Source organism: Cyprinus carpio, chromosome A2 (assembly GCF_018340385.1).
Source record: "Cyprinus carpio isolate SPL01 chromosome A2, ASM1834038v1, whole genome shotgun sequence".
NCBI classification, from domain to species: domain Eukaryota; kingdom Metazoa; phylum Chordata; class Actinopteri; order Cypriniformes; family Cyprinidae; genus Cyprinus; species Cyprinus carpio.
The window spans coordinates 15,545,260-15,567,838 of NC_056573.1; the positions used below are offsets into that span (position 1 = coordinate 15,545,260).

Sequence of the window (22,579 nt, forward strand, 5' to 3'; positions counted from 1 at the left end):
TGTATCAAGGCACCTCAGTGGGAAGTCTGTGGGAGGAAAAAAGTGTGGCACAAAAAAACGCTGCACAACGAGAAGAGGTGACCGGACCCTGAGGAAGATTGTGGAGAAGGACCGACTTTCCAGACCTTGGGGGACCTGTGGAAGCAGTGGACTGAGTCTGGAGTAGAAACATCCAGAGCCACCGTGCACAGGCGTGTGCTTTTTGAACCAGAAAATAGCGGCAGAAGCGACCTGGGCTACAGAGAAGCAGCACTGGACTGTTGCTCAGTGGTCCAAAGTACTTTTTTCGGATGAAAGCAAATTTTGCATGTCATTCGGAAATCAAGGTGCCAGAGGTCTGGAGGAAGGGGACTGGGGAGAAGGAAATGCCAAAATGCCTGAAGTCCAGTGTCAAGTACCCACAGTCAGTGATGGTCTGGGGTGCCATGTCAGGCTGCTGGTGTTGGTCCACTGTGTTTTATCAAGGGCAGGGTCAATGCAGCTAGCTATCAGGAGATTTTGGAGCACTTCATGCTTCCATCTGCTGAAAAAGCTTTATGGAGATGAAGATTTCGTTTTTTCAGCACGACCTGGCACCTGCTCACAGTGCCAAAAAACCACTGGTAAATGCTTTACTGACCATGGTATTACTGTGCTCAATTGGCCTGCCAACTCTCCTGACCTGAACCCCATAGAGAATCTGTGGGATATTGTGAAGAGAAAGTTGAGAGATGCAAGACCCAATACTCTGGATGAGCTTAAGGCCGCTATCGAAGCATCCTGGGCCTCCATAACACCTCAGCAGTTGCCACAGGCTGATTGCCTCCATGCCACGCCGCATTGAAGCAGTCATTTCTGCCAAAAGGATTCCTGACCAAGTATTGAGTGCATAACTGAACATAATTATTTAAAGGTTGACTTTTTTTGTCTTTTAAAAAACACTTTTCTTTTATTGGTCGGATGAAATATGCTAATTTTTTGAGATAGGAATTTTGGGTTTTCATGAGCTGTATGCCAAAATCATCAGTATTAAAACAATAAAAGACCTGAAATATTTCAGTTGGTGTGCCATGAATCTAAAATATATGAAAGTTTAATTTTTATCATTACATTATGGAAAATAATGAACTTTTTCACAATATGCAAATTTTTTGAGAAGGACCTGTATATGCTTCCATTGTCCTCATTTGTAAGTCGCTTTGGATAAAAGCGTCTGCTAAATGACTAAATGTAAATTTAAATGTAAATATATATGTATGTATATATATATATATATATATAGATATATATATATATATATATATATCTATATATATACTATATCTGTATATATATATATATATATATATATAGATATATCGATATATATATATAGATATATATATAGTGAATTCATGTTAATTAGGACACTTTTGCAGTGATTTCAATGGCAACATGAATAAATAATTCAAATTGCCTTATATTTCAAAGGCAATTTAAATGAATCTAAATGAATTCACCTAATTATTTAATTTAAAGCCATCTGGCCCCTTAGGAAGTTTTCAGAGACCCCTAATGGACCACGGCCCCCTGGTTAAAATCATTCATTATATGTCTATTCAGTACACATGGCGCACAAAATGAGAAGTTAGTCAATGTGACATCCTCTGTCACAGAAAAAAAAGGAAGTCATACAGTTTGCAAAAACCTGTATGATTGTCATTTTTGGGTGAACGGTCTCTTTAATTGACAGTCTGTCAGGCAGAAGCGTGTCTTACCCACTCTGCAGCCCCACCTGCTGGCCGACAAAAAATAAATAAATAAGATGTTCGGTTTTCGCTGAGATTCCTAGGAGTCACTTAAATTTTGTCTTGACGTTTAAGTCTCATTTTGATGTTTTATTTATTGTGCTAACACTTCATGCCAGATGAACGTAGGCCTACATGCAGGTAAGATATGCGGACGAAGACGGCCGTTTCATCCCCCTGTGCCGTGCTCTGACCTATCTGGCATGCTCTTATCTGAGACTGAACTCTATTTTAGGCATCTCTGTGTTGTTCAGCCGTGAGTTTCTGTGTTTTTCTGCACGCACCAGGTGACGTCTAGAAGAGGAGTGGCTTTTATGCGCCGACCGTCCCCCACGTGTTGTTAAGGGAAGGATGATGATTAAGTACAGTTAACCGAGTGGCCATCTACAGCAGAATAGCGGCTGGCACAGCGACTCCATGCATACGGCTTTATAGCTACTCGTGTCGCACTTAATCTCCGCGGCCGATTATATGTATTTTTTTTTTCTCTCCACTGATGGGTGAACAATGGAGAAGCCGTCAGCAGAAATTTCTGGTGACCCTCCTATTTTCCCATGCACCAGATCATTGTTTATGATGCTGTTGTTGTGTAGGAGGGCAGGGACGGACCTGATCTCTTCGGATTTCTGCTAGAAAACACTCAGAACTCGACTGGCTGTGACCGGCCTCGCATCCTTCTAGATCCGAGCAGCTGATGTTGGCAGTGCTGCTGCTCTCCTTCCGGCGAACATGGTGAAATTCCCAGCGCTCACGCACTACTGGCCTCTCATCCGATTCCTGGTGCCGCTGGCCATAACCAACATAGCCATCGACCTCGGCGAACAGGCAAGTATGAATGAATTGTGAGTTAAATACAGCGCTGCGTGACGTAAGATTGGTTGTGTATCCTTGGAGCTGGACTCTGCAGCAATGGCATCCATCACACAGCCATCCTGCTCGCTATGAGAGGTCTGTTTATTAGCGGCTTCGGAATAGGTAATATGTTGTTAACGTAATTTATAGGTTAGGGCGACCCTGTGGTTGTATTTCCTAAGGAAACTTTGAAACGGCGGCCCTTCGTAAACAAGCATCATCACAAACAACAGGAGCCGGTCAGCGGTGTGTTCGTCAACAGCTGGCCATACAGCGCATCCAATAACATGTGTCCCACTGAACAATGCAAAAGCAATCTGACTGAGATGAATGTGCACTTTTGGATGGGCTGATTTTGTTGTCACCTCTGCGTGAACTGGCCTTGTTTTTGTCAACCATTAACGAATGTGTAGTTTTTATAACATTCATCTCATGTCTAAAATGGCTTGGCTACAAAACCCCTAAACCATTGGCTGGTTAAATGTTTAATTCATGTAATTCACATATCATTTTGATGCTCTTATGTTTCTTCCTGACGTTTTAATGAATCATTATGCATAATGGAAAGTCTTTCTTAAAATTGAGATTAGTGTACCATAAAAAAAAAAAAAATCTTGACACATTGTTTTTAAAAATATGTTATTCATTTATTGTCATGTTAAACTCAAATATTTGTGCATAAACTTTTTTTTATTGAAACAATTAACAGTTAGAAAAGACGACAATCGTTTTGACCAGTGATTTTCAGATATTTACCCTTTTCAGCCTAATTGGTTATTGAATTCCTCAATATTAGGTTTACAAATAATTAATACCATTTTTAATACTGTATTGTTTGGATAATTATTGAACTTTTATAATGAACTAATTCATTAATGCTTATTTGTCATTTGAACTGAATTTTGGACTGGTGGTGATGCTTAAGATATTGTTGGCCATTCAGGATTTCTTAAAAAAAAAAAAAAAAAGATAATTGTAGGCTAATTATTTTTAAAAGGTAAAACTACTACTAGTTCTACTACTGTACTAACAATATACAAAGCACTAGGATTGATGAGCTGCTGGGTTTATGAATATTAATCACGTTGTCAGCGTTCCATCAAATTGATTTTCTGAAATCAAAACAGGGACGGTCATAGATAAGCGCCAGCCAATGAGATTGCCGTTTGCGCATTAGCTCCGCCCACTACCGGAGAAATGGTTATATCTTCTACTTGGTTTTAAAAGCTGAATAATTCCAAATGAACTCTGTTATTTTGACAGGAAAATATAACAAAGAATATGGTTTACATGAAGCGTGGTGCAGTTTACAGTGCGTCAAATACAGGTGTGCTGCGCATACCTTGAGATGAACTGAAAAAATACAGATCGCTTGATGGAGAGCAAAACTCTGTCACTGTTCGGCGAGTGAAAATTTATATGTACTAAACTTATATTAGCCTCGAACTCACACACTGGCAAGTAAAATCTAAGTAGGCTATTTATTAGCCAATGGCTAACGATAGACATCATTTAGTCGCCCAGATTAAAATTTAGTCGCATAGGCTATGTGAGTGATTTATTCGCAATGTAGAAGGTTGTATTGTATCAAAAGCAGAAATAAAACTTTCAAATTGGTTTTACATATTTAATATTTAATTATCTGTATTGTTATTGGCCGTAAAATGCATTATCAGTTGATCTTTAATCTAAACTTGACAGCTGTGGAGGAAATGTAGTGTGCTGATGCAATCCCTCAGTCTTCAAGAGCACGTTTACATGCACATGTAAGCTGATAACTCACAAATATCATCTTATTAAAATAACCAGTTTTCCCCGTTTACATGCACATCAGTAACCTGACAACGCAAGTAAGCTGCGATTACATTAGGCTACTTCATTAATAAATCCGGTTATTACCCTGTAGTGACGTCAAAATACATTCATTTGCGTATCTGACTCAGGATATTCCATATATTTGTCAGTTGTGATGATAAATTAAGCTTGCAACATGGCAATTTGCAACATGTCGGGAAACTTACAGCACGAATATTATCCTCTCATTCAGTTACAAAACGCAGCATTGTGACTGAATTACTTCCACTTTTGCTGCACGAGATGAGAACACATTTTTATAATTTTCTGAGTCATGAAAAAGTCTGCTTTTGTGATACATTTCCTTCTTTCTTTACTACAAGACGTTTGCTCGGTCTAGATGCGCTTAAATCTGCACTAACGATGCGTTCCTGTCACGCATCACACATGCGCACTTCAGTAACCGGTTTATGCTTACGCCGATTATGACCTTATTCCGATAAAAGAAAACAGGTTACTGCGTTTACGTGACCAAGTGCGTTTTCGGCTTATTAAGCGTAATCGTCTTAAGTACATGCATGTAAACGCGCTTAATTTTTTTTTTTTTTTTTTTTTTTTGTAAATATAGGGCATAAAATAAGAATATGTTAAAATTAGATTGGATTTGATGGCCACTACACTGAAGAATTTGTTTGATTTTTGATACATACAAATTAGTTTTTCAGAATCACTAATGGCAGAAAGAAAAAAAAAATGGGAGCAGGAGCTCTAAGAGCCCGTCTGCCCACAGTTACAGAATATCATTATCTCTCTGCACATTGTTCTAAGGCGTTAGAGATGAAGTGGCAGACAAAAAGTCAGAGTCACGCAGTAGATAAGGAGAAGAACTGTACATTCACACATCCTTTTGACTTTATCTGCTATTGTACAGGTCTTGCTGCTTCCTAATTCTGTAACTGATAATCTGCTGTTGTATCATCCAAATGAAATCTTAAGATTTAAACATAAGCAGTGTTCTCTTGAAACGGCAAATATTACAGAATGGTGCCACCAGGTTAGAGTCAAGGTCAAGACAGGGCACTAAAGGTTATTCAGTTGTGCAGTAACGCCTACAGCTCTAGAGCAAGTACATCTTAGCATTCTCCAACAGGTTTGACATCTGGCACATTTCCATATCATCTTCTCATGTGTTGATGGGAATATATTCTGGCATGTGACGATAAAGCTGTAAAATTGTTCATAATACAGTTGGTCATCATTGAGATGGTGTAGCTCCACATCATTAAAGATTACATTGACTATTGATTCTGATCGCAGTTTTCAGGTGTCTCTCTCGAGAAAGGTCCATTAATAAATGTAATTTTATAACAAGTCTTCCTCTTTCTGCTTGACTGTTGCTTAATATTGTTTTGACATCTGAAACATGGTGCATTGTGACACTGTAAAGTTTGTATTTTCACACATATGTGGCTTTAAAAGACAGAAACTCTGTAAAGAGTAAATTCTGGATCAGTGAAACATGAACTTATCCAGTATAGCAAGCTTTTTCTGGTGGACAAGCCATGAAAGGCATTTAGTCAATTGATACAGAGTTACTGTATATCTTGGGTATAAAACCCTCTTTGTGAATAAAGGAAACCCATGAGGAGTTTCATTTCATCCCTCAACATCAGAAAATAGATTATGTTTAAGATAAATGTAAATCTAGATTATCTGTATTTTTGTAAACACTCACTCTACTAATCTGTCTTCTATGATGCTAAAAAATCGTGTTTCTGATGAATTTGTATCATTTCTGTCTTTCCCTGTAGGCTTTGAACAGAGGTATTGCGACAGTCAAAGAGGATGCAGTGGAAATGCTGGCCAGCTATGGTCTGGCCTACTCCCTCATGAAGTTCTTCACAGGCCCTATGAGCGATTTCAAGAACGTAGGGCTGGTGTTTGTCAACAGCAAACGGGACAGAACCAAGGCAGTCCTCTGTATGGTCACCGCGGGAACCGTGGCTATCATTTTCCACACTCTTATTGGTCAGTCTGTCAGTCTATCATTTCCTCACTCTACTTCTGGTCTTGCATGTCTAGTTTGTACTAAATGTACAGGGAACAGCGTATCACTTTGCACTTTTCTAAACAAACGTGTCACAATGGTAGGCTTAGTCAGCAATGTTATGATTGAAGAAGGACCTCCTTTTAGCTCAAGTGGTCTGAATCACTCAGACCCCACTCATCACTGCAGATGTAACTGTTCTCTGGAAAAAAACTCATTGCACAAAGAACATTATATTCCATGCGCGGACCCATCCACTGTGTTGACAGAAGGGCTTTTTTGCCAGGTCACTACATGCCTGTTCTGTGTTCTCTGTGAATGGAGAGGCGTCTCTCAAACAAACTCTATTCAAGCTCACAGGTAGATCACCATTTATTTTCGGGTTTTCGTTCACCCTCTATGATTATATTGTCATTAAACAAATTGTGCAAAGTACTGCACTCCTACTCGGCAGGAAATAAGTTCTGCCACCCATATTTACCAAATTACAAATACTTAAGTTTGTGGGATGTGGTTAAAAATGGCCCACTCATCTTGAAACAGTCTATTTATACAATATTGAACAATAAAGGATATTTACCCTAAAAATACGTCAGCTTCTCTACCCTAAATACATTTGCATTTAGTCAAATAGCCATTTTTATATACAGAGCAAGAAATCAGAGCCATTTTCAGCCGCTCAGCAGTGCCCATATGGCAGTTACTGCTATGAGTGCATGGAGAAAGAATGTTACCACGGTAACCCTGAGGGATATAGGATAGAAACCACCACCTTCTTGGAAGAAGGCAGGAATTTTTAATCACTAAGCCACCTCCTGTCTACCACACGTAATGGTGTGCTTTTAAATGAAGGACTTATGGTCTGTTAGCATAACATGGACACTCTCTATCATCTTGAGTGTGGTCTCAGACATATTATGGCCATTTGTGCAGTCAGAGAGTTTGGTAGAGCGGTGGCATCCATCTGTGGATCACGTCACTGCACACATTCCTGGGAAAAGTGAAAAGACACAGGAGAAATGAGAAACAAGAGAATTTCTATTTCCTTGCATGTTATTTGTACAAAGTTTAGCAGCAAAACAGTCAAAAATATATGATATTATATCTTTTGTTATATTATATTAGAACTTATGTATCCTTGCATGTTATTTGTTTTAGTTTTAACAGCAAAGCCATATTTTTTTCTATTATATTACATTACATTACTTTCCATCCATTCTCCAAACAGCTTGTTCTGTGTCATGTTGTGGGAATGCTGAAGCCTACAGATTATATTATATTATATTATATTATATTATATTATATTATATTATATTATATTATATTATATTATATTATATTATATTTATTATTATATTATATTATATTATATTATATTATATTACTCTGTCCTTGTATGTTATTTGTGCCAATTTTGGCAGCAAATCCATAATGTTGAATATCATGTTATATAATTATTTATTATAATACATATTCATCTTGTTCTCACTTTTCCTTGTTTAGCCTACACAAATCTGGGCTATTACATCATTAACAAACTGCATCATGTGGATGAGTCTGTGGGGAGTAAGACCCGGAAGGCGTTTCTCTATCTGGCTGCTTTTCCTTTACTTGACGCCATGGTGAGTGTATGGTGACGTCTCAACCCTGGATATTTAGCTGTAGTGTCATAATGTGTTCTTCCTCTGACCGCCAGATCTGGCTCATCTGCCAGGCACAGATGGCATGGAGTATGTGTGTATAAGCCAGCGTGCATCAGAGCCAATTCAGATCTGGAAAGCCATCAAGCTCCTCTGAATGAATAACAGCCCACGCGAACATCCTGTGCCTCTCAATGGAGGTTAAGCTGCAGCAGTGTTTTGTTTAAAGTGTTAAGTCTCAAGAGAGTGTACCCAGATAACAGGGGGTCCATGACCTCTAGGGGATGAAATGTGGCATTGCAGGGGGGTTGCTAATGATTGCTTGAACTCAGAAAGTTTTTAATTTTTTTTTTTTTTTACTGTGAACAAATGGAAATTTACATGAAAGAAAAATACAGTATTAACAAAACTAAAATTAAGAAGCTAAAGTTCTACAACTTTTTTTCGTAGTCAATACAAAAGTCATTGATTTCTATTTCATATAAATGCTAAGAATCCTAAAAAAAATGAATTACGGTTCCACAAAAAGATTAAGGATCTTGTTTAGAATTAGCAACATATGTGCAACGTATTAGAATGATTACTGAAGACTGGAGTAATGGCTGCTGAAAATTCAGCTTTTCAATCACAGGAATGAATTAAATTGTAAACATATTTTTCACAATATTGCTGTTTTTTCTTAAGTTTTGATTAAATGAATGCCTTGAAAAATCCAAACCAAGACTTTTGAACAGTAATGTATACTGTAAAATAAAACTCATGAATAATGCTTTAATGGCTTTGCAAGGTTACAATCAGTATAGTATATAATAACAAAAATGGTACTATAGGACTAAAATACACCCACAATTTAATATAATATGTAACAGGGTTCCCTGCTCCATTTCTTTCTATCCATTAAAGAGTGCTTGGCCTGGATTAGCATATTGTATTGTGCAAGTGACAGTAAGCTCATGTCTGTGGTTTCAGGCATGGACTCATGCTGGAATCCTTCTGAAGCACAAGCACAGTATCCTGGTGGGATGTGCGTCTATTTCTGATGTCGTTGCACAGGTATGTCTCAGATTCATCAAATCAGCATTTCATTGCTTGACTTATGTCTTCTTACACTCTTTTCTGTATTGGTATGTTTATGAGAATGTGAATATAGTTGTGTATGAAGGATAACTGAAGTGAAGATAATGGGTTTGTGCATGTCATAGGCATGGCGTAATTTGTTTTTATTAATGACGTATTTGGGTTTGAATTAATAATAGAGTCTGTATGTGCCACGAGAATGGCTATATTTATCACTGTCATTGTAATCAGATTACAGAGTTGTGCCTCTCTCTCTCTCTCTCTAGGTTGTGTTTGTCGCTATTTTGCTTCACAGTCACCTGGAGTGTGTGGAGCCCCTGTTGATCCCAATCCTTTCTTTGTATATGGGCGCCTTTGTACGCTTCACTGTTGTTGGTTTGGGTTACTACAGGAACGTTCATGACAACATCCCAGACTCCAGTGGACCTGAGGTTGGGGTATGTCCAGTGACTCTCTTTACACCAATTCAACCTATGTGACCTTCTCAGTTCAGTATCACAGCTACATTGGTCAGATTATTGGTTTTCAATACTCATTATTTCTTGTGAGAAACCTGTGAGAATCCTAAAACTGTGCTATATACAGAGCCTCATTCTGTGTAATAGGGTGATGCCACTATTAAAAAGATGCTGAACTTTTGGTGGCCGTTGGCTCTCATCCTGGCTACGCAGAGGATTAGCAGACCTATCGTCAACCTGTTTGTGTCACGGGATCTGAAAGGAAGCACAGCTGCCACAGAGGTTAGTGTGTCCCATGGCAAGAACATGCATGCCTTTACAGTATTTAGATATCAAATTACAGTCACTATCAATATTTTCAATCATTTAGAAACAGCATATGTGTGAATATTTAGCTAATACTTACATTTAGCAATTCACAGCTAAATTCAGCTTCTTTTGCTGTGAAAATGTACCGAGATGGATAGGGAAACTTTTTTTTTCTATGCTGACACCAGTTTTTATTTTAACTGAAATGCCATCAGATGAAAACAGAGCAGCACTTTAATAAGAATTGTGACATTTATGATTTTGACTATAGAAATGGAAAATGCATATATAGTGTCAATATTTAATTACGCATCCAGTGAATAAAACCAGTTGTTACTGTAAACTAAAACTATTAAAAATTGTTTTCAGTAATTGAAATAATCCTGAAATAAAGTGAAATATAAATATTAGATGAAAGATGATAGTAGACTTAAACTAAAAATTTTTAGAAATGTTGCCTTGGCAGCTATCTGAAATAAAATAAATTTAAGATAAAGTACTAAAATTACTAAAAGTAACACTGAAGTAAAATAATTTAAGCTAATTAGAAATATTTAAAAAATACAAAAAATAATAAAACTGGAAAAGCACATACTAAAATAATAAAATTAATAAAAAAATCTAAGATATAAATGAAAACAAAAATAAAAGCTTATTCAAAGTATTGATAAATACTATAATAGTATATAATTAATTCTAAAATAACACTGGATAAAACTCATTTCATCATAGTTGTATTGGCCAACTTTACCACTGAATAAATACTATAATACTCCCTCGGACCTAACTTTAATAACTCTTTAAATAAAAACTGTATCACCCCCCATTTTTTAAATAGGGCATTCAAAGCACTATCCAAACTTAAATTGTTGTATTTTAAAATGAACACTTTGGAATATAGATAGGTTGGTCTCTTTTTAAAGAAGAAAATTAGCAGATTTTGGCAAAAGTGGATTTTTTTCAAGAAATTAAAGTATCGAAAAGTTATAGAAGTTTAAATGTACTGTAAATAAAATGCGCTATATATTTTTAATTTTATTTATTATTAAATATTTTACATGACAGGTTTTACTCTAAAATTGGTATAAAATTAAACCCTTTGTGTCTAAATAGTTATGTTCCAATTTGAAGTTGATATGCAAAAAATTGAGGTTCCTGTGAGATTTTATTTAGGGCGTCAACCACAAAGAGCCACCGGGAGCCATCAAAAACTCCTTTGAATTTTGTTTACAAATGATTTTTTCCCAATTTCTCTGTCAATTTTACTTCAATACTCAAAATAACCACCAAAAATGGAATCCTGAGACTCAGACCTTTCCAATGATATGTTTGTTGCCAAGATTATAAAAGTTTTGATTCTAAAAGACCGTAATGTTGTAATATGTACTTGACACTGCCCCCTAAGGTGGGAGGAGACCATAAGATTTTAATTACCATTTTCCATGGTAACGCAATTTCAAAATGGTTTTCACAGAAATCTTGGGCTTCTAAGCTTTCAAATGATAATAATTTATGATGATTACTAAAATATTTTATAGAGAAAAAAGGACAACAAAAAAAGAGCGCCAAGCGTCCCACAGGTGGGACGGTGACAGTTAAGGGGTTAAACAATATCTGTAATGATGAAACAAGCTTTATTGTCAGTTAGTTGCTTGGTGCCTAGATGTCAGAAATATTTTACGTCACTCAGCTCCTCTACAATAGAAACATTCATTATAAACAGATGAAATTGTGGGTGTTTAATGTTACCATCATCTCACCATTGTTTTCCAGGCAGTCGCAGTTCTCACAGCAACATATCCAGTGGGTCATATGCCATATGGATGGCTCACTGAACTCAGAGCTATTTACCCTGCATTTGACAAGGTAAGTGTTGTTGTTTTACCTTAAACTAACATGTTTTTAATCTTTAATCATACAGTTCTCTGAATGTTTAATACTGATCATCCTCCACATATATACTTGAGTTAAAATGACAGCTTTCAACTTTCTTCTCCCAGTATCCTGCCTGAAAGACCAGGAAAAGGAGTCAGTGTGGTTTATTTGCTTTTTATTTATACCACATTGTCTAACTGGATGACAAAATTAGTTTATATCTTCCACCTTTTCTGTGTGCTAATGCTGCAGTATGTCTATTATCTTGTTTTACTTCATGACAAAGCAATTATTTTTTGGGTAAACAGAGTGGGTTCATGGAGACAGAGCTGCAGCTAGAGTCCCAGAGACTGTAATTAAAAAGACGCACAGTAGTATGGTGTTATTTATGGATGTTTGCCCTGAGAATCTTATATTTATTTGTTACCCCTCCATCCAAGTACATCTCTGCATCTTACTCTATTCTATTCCATTATCATCTATAGCACAACTGTTCACACAATTTATTTATTTGCAATTTCTTTTTTTTTTATGTGTGTTGTTGTTGTCTCTGTGTACTGGAAGCTTATGTCACTAAAACAAATTCCTTGTATGCGTAAGCATACTTGGCAATAAAGCTCTTTCTGATTCTGATTCTGAAAAAGGATCAGCAGGATCCATGATTAGGAAGTCCTCGGGAAGTGAGGGAACATTCTCTGGACTCAGGTGTCTGGCTAACTGTAGCTAATACTTTTATCAATAAAAATGATATACTGTTTAGTTAATTTGTTTTGGGTTTATAATGTTTAATGAATTTGCCCTAGAATAACTACACTGCTGTTCAAATGTTTGGGGTCATATATATATATATATAATATATATTTTTTTTTTTTTTTTTTTTTTTTTTTTTTTTTTAAAGAAGTTACTTATGCTCACCAAGGCTGCATTTATTTAATCAAAAATACAGTAAAAACTGTAAGATTGTGAAATATTATTGCAATTTAAAATTAGGCAGTGGCTATTTGCACTAAGTGTAAATAGCAATTATATTCTATTTACACTAAGTGCAAATAACATATTTATTTTCTTAGTGATAAATTCTATTTACACTAAGTGTAAATAGCAATTAGATGTTATTTACACTAAGTACAAATAGCTTATTCAGTGGTTCCCACAGGTTTGAAATATACTTGCTGTGGTACCCATGGGTGGAAAATCATCCTATTACTCACGGCACAAAAATTGTCTGCTGCATGTGATGAATAACAAATAATGTGTGTTTTTTTTTTTTTTTTTTTTTATATTTTAATTTAATTATTTTTTTAATTCAATTAATATTAATTAAATAGGCTACTATTACATCGAATAACATACTCATATTATGCATTATTGTGCATTGTAAATGATGCAGAATTGCAGCATTTAAATGGTAGAGTTCTCCTTGCTTTGTCAAATAGTGTCTCAGTGAATGGGACATATTTTTCTGATACTAAATCTATATATTGAATAATATCAGAAACAATTGTTTATAAATCTATTAATTAAATGAAAATTAAATTAAATACAATTTATTGTGTATCCAAAATATCAAAAAAAAAAAATTATCTTAACATGTGACTTTTAATTATAAACAAGCCCGAAATACCGGGACTCTCATTTTGAAACGTCTATACTATTGCGGGCTGATACTTCAGATGAGAGATAAAATATGCATTCTTACAACCGTCTAAAACATTATATAAAGGTCATGGATTATTGTCACAATTAATCAACTCGAGTACATAAGCAATCGCTTGGTATAGGCTACATGTGCACCCACATTGATTGCAATCCACATTGAAGCGGTCTGAAGCGCTGTTGCACATTCTATTTATTTTTTTATGAAATCATAGCCTTTTGAAGGTTTATAATCAATATGTTGTATCGCGATTTATGTTTTTCTATCCCCAAAATATAAGACGTCTTAAAATGATTATTAAGGCGTTTGTTTTACCATTTTATGCATTGAAGACTTTTTATGACATTATTTAATTTAAGAAAACTCACCCGGAGGAATTTTGCTTTATTCGCACACGTGCTCCTAAAAAACATTTTACAGTTCGTTCACATATATTTTTAGTCGTAAATATGACTGAAGCACCCGCAGTGTCGAGTCCTGTCTTTGTCGGTGAAGTATCCACGGCACCTCTGCAGCGCACGTGGGAATGCCAGTGAGAGTAACAGTTCTCGCACACACAGAACGAGCAGATGTGAAACGTGAAGGGCGAGGGGAGATTTTCCACTAGTTAATCGATCGCAGATGGTTTCATTATTTCGGGCGGACAAAAAAAAGTATAAGAGGATAAATATAATAAAGGGGAAATATACTTGGACGGTCGTTAATATACCGGGGCAGCCCACCCAAGTAAAGTCTATGTGCGGGAAACTGATGTTTTCTTAGCGACAGATACTATTTACACTAAGTGCAAATAGGGATGGATTCTATTTACACTAAGTGAAAATTGCAGTATGTTTTAACGATATGGCTATTTACAGTGCAAATAACTATAGATTCTATTTACACTGTTAAAATAGCAAGATTTTCATCTGTTTATACTACTTATTGCATAGTGGCAATTATCTGCACCTCAGTATTGTAGTACATTATAAAACAGTACGCAATAATAAACGTATTGAAACATATCAAAATAAAATTGATAATTGTAAATTATAATTGTAATTCAAATTATTAAATGGATGCCACCTTGTTGGGATAATAAAGCCCTCCCTACACCTACCCTAACTCTACCTGATACTTTATTTTCAACTTTTTTATTTATTTCCTTCATTTTTATTGAAAATAAACACCTTTCCGATGCGATATGAGATTCGAAAAGGGAGAAAAAAAGTTCGACAAAAGGCGGGTTCGAACTCAGGTCGATTGTTTAGAATGCTGTTTAACAAGTGTCTTTTTTCAGTGTTGCCTGTCCCAGTTGCACGTTGGTGGGCGGAGTTAGTGTAAATAGCCTCTGCCAACAAGGCAGGCTATTGGCACTTAGTGTAAATAGACACTCCGTTAAAATTAGTTTTCTATTTTAATATATTTTAAAATGTAATTTATTGTTGTGATGCCAATGCTGAATTTTCATTCATTGCAGTCATTACTCCAGTCTTCAGTGTCATGTGATCCTTCAGAAATAATTCTAATATCCTGATTTGGTCGTCAAGAAATTCTTATCATCATCAGTGTTGAAACTGTTCGGCTGCTTAATATTTTTGTGGAAACTGTGAAACCTTTTTTTAGACTTTAATGAACAGTGGTGATTAAAAATAAAATCACTTTTGATCAATTTTATGTAATGTTGCTTTGTTAAATTATAATTTTATTAAAAAAAAAAATTCTAAATGCTCAAAACAGCCCTCTTACATTGCACATTTTTCTGACAAAGAAATGAACTGCTTTCTTGACATCTGCTGCTTGTCTTTGTTCTTATTTTCCAGAATAACCCAAGCAACAAGTTAGCCAGCAGTGGTACAGTTGTGACTAAGTCCCACATCAAGCGCTTCACTTTTGTTTGTTTGGCTCTTTCTATAACAGTAAGTTCATCCACATTCTCTTCTCTCTCCGTCTGGCTTTAATAAGACTGGTTTCATATTTTGGTAACAGCGGTTACTGAGGTTCAGCAAGTTTAAAGGTGCTGTGGGAGTCATATTCTTGTTTAGCCAATCAGAAGGAGGATATTTCTAACTGTCAGTCATAGCAGCCCGTATATGGAAAGCAGGAAGATGAAAGTGTGGTAGATAGAGCTTTCTGTACTACATTTGATTTGAAACTTAATTTGTGACCATTAACAAAGTATGTTCTATACCAGGGGTGGCGTGTGTCAGTCCTGGAGAGCCGCAGCTCTGCAGAGTTCAGCTCCAACCCTAAATAAAACTCACCTGCCTGTAGCTTTCTGGTAACCCTTCAGACCCTGATTAGCTTGTTCAGGTGTATTTGATTAGGGCTGAAGCAAAACTCTGCAGGGCTGCGGCTCTCCAGGACCGACGTTCGCCGCCCCTGCTCTATACAGTATGAATATGGGTAGTATGAGTTCTGTTGCTTCGTTGCCATTTACAGCTTCTCTTCCACACTAGCCTAATCTGTACACATCACACTAATCTGTAAACATTTCCTTATAATTCAGTTTTTAATTTTTCCATTTGTCCCCTGAATATAAAAAATGCAGTTTTTATTCAGCTTATTTAGCTACTAAACACGTAGTTTTAAAGCCATAAGGAGTGCATTAGGACAGAGTGACTTGATATTGTGAGTGCTTTTAGAGTCAGTCTAAATGATTAATTGATGCTCTCTGCCTCTGTAACGGGGTCAGATCTTCCCTTCCTGACCTAGATTAAAGCCTTCATAGTATTACACTACAGCTATCATTTTTATACCACAATTTCACCTTTCTGTCAGTGATATGGAGGGAGAATCATGATTGTATGAGTCTGTGTCACTCATACAGCAATGCTTCTGTTTAATCTCTTATGTAATCGCTGTATAGTTTTGCCCAGATGTTCTCCTCTTAAGTGAAATGTTGCATGAATGCATTGCTATGGATGGATACTGGGGGTTCTTAGTTTATCTAAATCACTCAAAGGCATCAAGATTCTGTGTTAACAATTTTTTTTTCTTTTTCATAAAAGTTGCATTTCCCCTAGGACTTTATTGTAAATAAAGTATCATTGATGGTTGGTTCTCCTTGTGCCAGCTTGTCTGGTCATGTGTATCTGTGCACAAACTTCCAATTCCAGAGCTGTATACCATTTCAAAGGTTTTTTTCTCCGGCCAGACACTGTAGATATAAACAGTTATGAGTGTAAATGATAGTGTTTTGATAGCTCTGTGAAGAGGGTAAGTATAATATACTTGCTTATGTGTACTGGATCTAAAATCAACATGCATACTATGATATTACATTACCCTAGATAACCAGAAAAACCAGAGTGCCATTTCACAGAAATAACCAGAATAACCTATTTTTGGTTTACCCTATTTCTAGGTAACTGCATTATATTTTACTATGATGGATTGAGAGTTATTATTTTATTTTATTTATCTTTTTATTATTTAACATTTTTCTAATTCGAGATTCCTTATGTCATGTCTGGATAGCTCCCTTCAGGTAGTGTGTCTTTCTCTGTGCAGCTCTGTTTTGTAGTGTTCTGGGCACCACACATTTCTGAGAGGATCCTGGTGGACATCATTGGAGTAGATCATGCCTTTGCTGAGCTGTGTGTCACCCCTTTACGAATTTTCTCCTTCTTTCCCATTCCAGGTATTGCACTTTAAGTCAATTTCTATAAAAACAAGCATTCTAAATTATTTTGAGGGGACATCTGTGTACTTCTTTTAACATCCAAAGAAAAGGACATAAAAAAGTATAGTTTTAACCATTAAGATTACAACAGTCTTAATGGAATCAGAAAGTATAATCAAGTGAAAGTCGTGACATTTGCCAAGTATGGTAACCCATACATATAGTTTTAAATTTAAAGATTACAAGTGTATTAATGGAGCAGTGAGAAGTGAACACACCGTGAACACACACCCGGAGCAGTGGGCAGCTATATCCAGCACCCGGGGAGCAACTGGGGGTTCAGTGCCTTGCTCAATGGGTATTGAAGTTGGAAGAGAGCGAACCTGCGACCTTCTGGTTACAAGTCCAACTCTCTAACCATTAGGCCACAGCTACACCCGAAATAGCAAAAATACACTATTGTTGAAAAAATTTGGGTTTGGCTTTTATTTATTTAATTTTTTACCAAGGCTGCATTTATTTGATCAAAAATACAGTAAATAACAGTAATATTGTAAAATATTATTACAATTTAAAATAAATGTAATTTATTCCTGTGATGGCAAAGCTGAATTTTTAGAATCGTGTGATCTTTCAGAAATCATTATAATATTTTTTGCTGCTCAAGAGTAATTTCTTATTATTAATTTCTTAATCATCTTCTTTCTTATTATTAATTTCTTACAATTCATTTCTTATAAGTTGTGCTGTTTTATGGAAACTGTGATTTTTCTTTTTTTTTTCTTTGAAAATTAAAAAAACAGCATTTTATAAATATAAATTTTTGTAATATTTGAAATGTCTACTGTTACTTTTGATCAAATTAATGTGTCTTTGTGTGTCCTTGCAGAATAAATGTATTAATTTCTTTAAAAAAGAAAAAAAATCCTACTGACCCAAACTTTTGAACAGTAGTATAGATTGATCTTTGTGAATGTCCCATGTTCAAATTCTGAGGAAATCTGCTGACCTTTCTGCAAAGTTCAGTAGCTGCACATTCTCAAAAAAATGCATGATTCAGGGTCTGATGTGCAGTGCATCGTCAAATGGACAGATGGACATAGGAGGACTGTTTTTTTATCTTTGAAAATGCCTTTTGAAAAGGCAAAGGTCAAGAGTGGTCATGCTTCAGTCACGATGCCTCCAGGACTACAGAAACTAAGAGAGAAAGAACCACAATGATAGCTCAAAGTACCATCAAATTGAAATGTACTGATAGCAATAACTGGGATGTAAAATATGTTTTCACGTGATTGCTTGAGACCAAATTTGCATAAACTTTTTTTTTTTTTTTATCATCAGTGACGATTCGTGCTCACCTGACTGGTTGGCTCATGACCCTGAAGAAGACCTTCGTCCTGGCGCCCAGCTCTGTCCTCCGCATCATTGTCCTCATCACCAGTCTCATAGTGCTGCCTTACATGGGGTAAGTTTGTTGTGTTTAACTGTACTCAAATGTTGAAGCATATAGGTCACTAGTCGTTGTACTTCAGTGCATCAGATTGTAGAATAAAATCTGTTAGACTGTATTTGGAAACTTTCTGTGCTTCAAATTGTGCAGGGTACACGGAGCCACACTTGGTGTTGGATCGCTGCTGGCTGGTTTCCTTGGAGAGTCTACTATGGTTGCAATCGCATCATGCTATGTCTACCGAAAACAGGTACAATAACACCAAAGCCTGTAGGTTTTTTCTAATGATACAACTGCTTTTTATTTGATTAGTAAATACAATTAAAGTGTACCTTTTAACAATACATCTGTGCACTGCTGTGGCAACTTCACAGACATAAAACTACAAACATGTTCATTTCAATAGTGTATAGTATATTTTAAGCACACACACATACAGGAGACTGAGGGTAGTTATTTCAATAACCATAAAGTCTTGAATCAAAAGTCCAGTTACATAAATGTGTTTTCTCTAGCAGTGGTTTTGTATGCTGGTTTCAAAGTTCAATAATTCAGTCTTCCAACCTATTTTTTCCTACAGCTGTTGAGTGAACTTTATTATTTATCACAATAAAGCACACTGAGATATAAGACAAGGTTCAGCTATTTCATGGAGGTAGATTTTATTTACCAAAATGTTGAACTGTGTCCTCATAACAAGGATTTGTTTTCATATATGTCAGTTTGAGATGTGTCTTATTTATATGAAGGCAGATTGTCACATTTTTAATTGCTGTAATTTTATGCAATTCATTAAATAGAATAGCTGTCTGTAAAATCAGTGGTTTCATGTGTGTATACACTACTGTTCAAAGGTTTAGGGTTAGTATGATTTTTTTTTTAAAGAAATTAATACTTTTATTCAGCAACGATTCATTCATTTGATCATAGATGACAGTCACGACATTGATGATGTTACAAAAGGTTTTTCAACACTTCAACACTGATAGTAATAAATGTTTCTTGAGCACCAAATCAGCATGTGGACACTTAATATTTTGCCATCACATGAATACATTGCATTTCAAAATGTTTTCAAATAGAAACCAGTTACTCTAAATTGAAATAATATAGTATTTTGAATCAAATAAATGCATCCCTGGTGAGCATAATAAATTATTTGCAAACACATAAAAAAACAACAACAGTGTACGTTACACTATACATTTATTAGTTATTTTATGAAATTGAACTGAAATCCCATTAAATTATGATTTCACAACTCCACTTTTGATTTGTAAATTCAATTTTAATATTTCAAACTCCTTCTACAAAAAACTTTTGAAAAACCTTTGTAAATAATTCTTATGTAAGAATGGCTTTTATGAATGATTTAAACAATTTTGTTTGCTCTGTGTTTCATAAATTAAACGCCCATGCTTTGGGGAAAGATGATTAGCATTTTTCTTTCTGCTCACACAGAAGAAAAAGAAAGACTCCGATGAAGACATGACCATCGATGGGGAGGACTCTGCCCCCATGAACGAGTACAGGGGCAGGGACCGCGTGGACGACATCGTGGAGTTTAGAGAAGAGGATGAGGAAGAGCTGGAGGAAGACTGAGCAGTGGATTCTAGGCTGAGCAGGATGCATTGTGGGAATCAGGGCCTTCTTGCTTTCTCGGGCAGTGTTCTTATTGCTTACTGTCCCCTGCTGCTGCCCTTCCCCTCCTGCCGAAGCAAGAGTCTAGCTCACCTTTTCAGTGCACACAGTTCAAATAACCACAGAGGGAGATTTAGATATCAGTCGTCAAGACTACAGTCGTCTGCTGCAGCATATCTATGTTACAGTACACACTCATACATACAAATGCGTACATGCGTCTTCCAGCTGCCGTCGGGAGATTTTATTTTCTGATGCAGGACAGTGAAGATATCAATTTGTACCAAAGCAATGTTGTGCATTAACTGCTATTTTTTTTCTGTATGCTGATCTTTATTGTGCTGCCGTCCTACACGCTATGAATCTTCAAAGGAAAGACTATACTAAATGCAGTTACATCATCCACTTGGAATGTATTTTCTGTTTCTTCTTCACTTCTAATATTTTACTGAAAGAACAGACTTGATACAATTTTGAGGTTCAGAGGCAGTGACCTGTGTTACTGCCCAGTTTCAACGTGTTTTTTTTTTTTTTTTGCCTTTTATCATTACAAGAAATGTCAACAGAGGATATAAATATATATATATATATTACAGATTTTTATTGTAATTGAGAATGAATTTGATGGACATCTTAGAAAACAACACTTTCAGAGTGACAAATGGTTGAAGTTTATGGGTCATCTAGAGGACCTATTTTTTTAAATATACATACCGTATGTTGTAGGTGTATAAAATATGATACATTTTGTACGGGTGATGTTGTAAACTCTGTATATTGTAGGAAAAGAAAGAATTGGACTGTGTGTTTTCATAATCACGTCTATTGAATTTTTTTTTTTTTAATCGTAATTCATTTTTGGGCATTTATTTTGTATCTCAGGACGTTCGTGATGGAAAATTTTAAAGTACTATAAAGTCTGATTAATGATCCCTCCCTAATTAGCTGTTTTTTTCAAGTTTCTCCATGAAACAATGATACACAGCTACTAAGGATGTTTTAAGCCAGTGTTTGTTTCATTTAGATGATAGTGAAGTCTGGCTGAGCTTGTTCTGTATTTGAGATTTCCTGGACAATGCAAAGTCATGATAGAAACAATTATTACAGTTCAAAAAGAAAGTCTTCAGTCCTCTCATTAAACAGTGAAAATGTGGTTTAAAGTGGTCTATGGTGAGGTTCTTATGTTCTGTCTTCTATTAAAATGGAGAAAAGAGTGTGTTTGTCCCTTTTACTGCAGTTGGTGAGAAGTCTGCTACACAGAAAACAGAAAATTATATATCAGATAGATAGATAGATAGATAGATAGATAGATAGATAGATAGATAGATAGATAGATAGATAGATAGATAGATAGATAGATAGATAGATAGATAGATCAAATGAACTAAACTAGATCAAATGCACTTCATTTGCAATGTGATTGGTGGAAAAATGAGTGAAAAATGATTTCATGATGCCCCCTACCGTGCAATTTTGACACTGCCGTGACATTTGAACACTGTGACCTTGGATATGAACAGCTGAGGGTCAGTGCAGGATTGAGGCACACATGATCGGTGAGCAGTGCACACACAGTTACGCACTCAATTCTAATAATAACATTATTAAACATAATAGGAACAAACATTATTTATTTATTTATTAGCATTTTTGTAGATTTCCTAGATTTTTTTGCTAATAATACTGATATTTTGAATAAGTATCAGTGTTTTTGTCCATATAATGGCAGTCATAAGGGTCCAGTGTTATTTTGGACCCCATTGATTTTCATTGTATGATCAACAACAGTTAAAACATTCTAGAAAATATATTATTTTGTGTTTTACAGTAGAATGACATGAATGTCATTCAGGTTTAGAGTGACGAGGGTGCATAAACAGTGACATAGTTTTTATGTTTGCCTGAACTATCCCTGTTTAACTTGATTCAGTGTTCCAGTTTAATCCTAACATTTTCCCTACTGTACATATTACCATTTGAGCTATATTTGATCATGTAACCTGGCAAACACTGACAAATATCTGACGTGTGAATATGATGAACTGTGATTAAACAGAAACGCTTGGTCTCCACCCACAATGAAGTGCAGAAGATCCAACGCTACAGTATGTATGGTACAGTGCATTCCCATGGGGTCAGCCTTTCCCTTGTGCACACTTGGCTCTGAGAAAAAACCTTTAATAGTAACCCCAGTGTGAAAGCTCAACTCTGCCCTCTTCCCTCAGCACTCTCTCACACCAAGAAACCTCTCTCATGACTAAACATTGGCCTTTGGCATTTTGCAAATTAAGATGGGTCGAGTTGAATGTCTGGTAGTAAAGCAAATCTGTTGGTTCCCAGAAGATCAGTACAACTGTTTGATAATAAGAAATAAATCTTGAGCATCAAATTCAGCATAGTGGAATGATT

General features: G+C 35.8%; 1 protein-coding gene across 1 annotated transcript; it reads left to right on the top strand.

The window, feature by feature from the left end:
* Nucleotides 1-1,781: 1,781 nt before the first annotated feature.
* Nucleotides 1,782-21,384, top strand: LOC109091774 (progressive ankylosis protein homolog B). Its single transcript, XM_019105559.2, has 13 exons — nucleotides 1,782-1,907; nucleotides 2,054-2,591; nucleotides 6,224-6,440; nucleotides 7,963-8,081; nucleotides 9,069-9,152; nucleotides 9,443-9,613; nucleotides 9,782-9,916; nucleotides 11,717-11,809; nucleotides 15,278-15,373; nucleotides 16,968-17,097; nucleotides 18,421-18,544; nucleotides 18,680-18,779; nucleotides 19,991-21,384. Exons 2-13 carry the CDS (start codon nucleotides 2,496-2,498, stop codon nucleotides 20,129-20,131), a joined length of 1,506 nt encoding a protein of 501 aa, XP_018961104.1. The 5' UTR covers nucleotides 1,782-1,907; nucleotides 2,054-2,495; the 3' UTR covers nucleotides 20,132-21,384.
* Nucleotides 21,385-22,579: the final 1,195 nt, after the last annotated feature.

Excerpts from the sequence above, each read along its gene's own strand:
- LOC109091774 (XM_019105559.2), top strand. The coding sequence starts at position 2,496 with ATGGTGAAATTCCCAGCGCTCACGCACTACTGGCCTCTCATCCGATTC. Across the intron at positions 8,082-9,068 it reads TTCCTTTACTTGACGCCATG|GCATGGACTCATGCTGGAAT; the intron begins GTGAGTGTATGG and ends CTGTGGTTTCAG. Across the intron at positions 11,810-15,277 it reads TTTACCCTGCATTTGACAAG|AATAACCCAAGCAACAAGTT; the intron begins GTAAGTGTTGTT and ends CTTATTTTCCAG.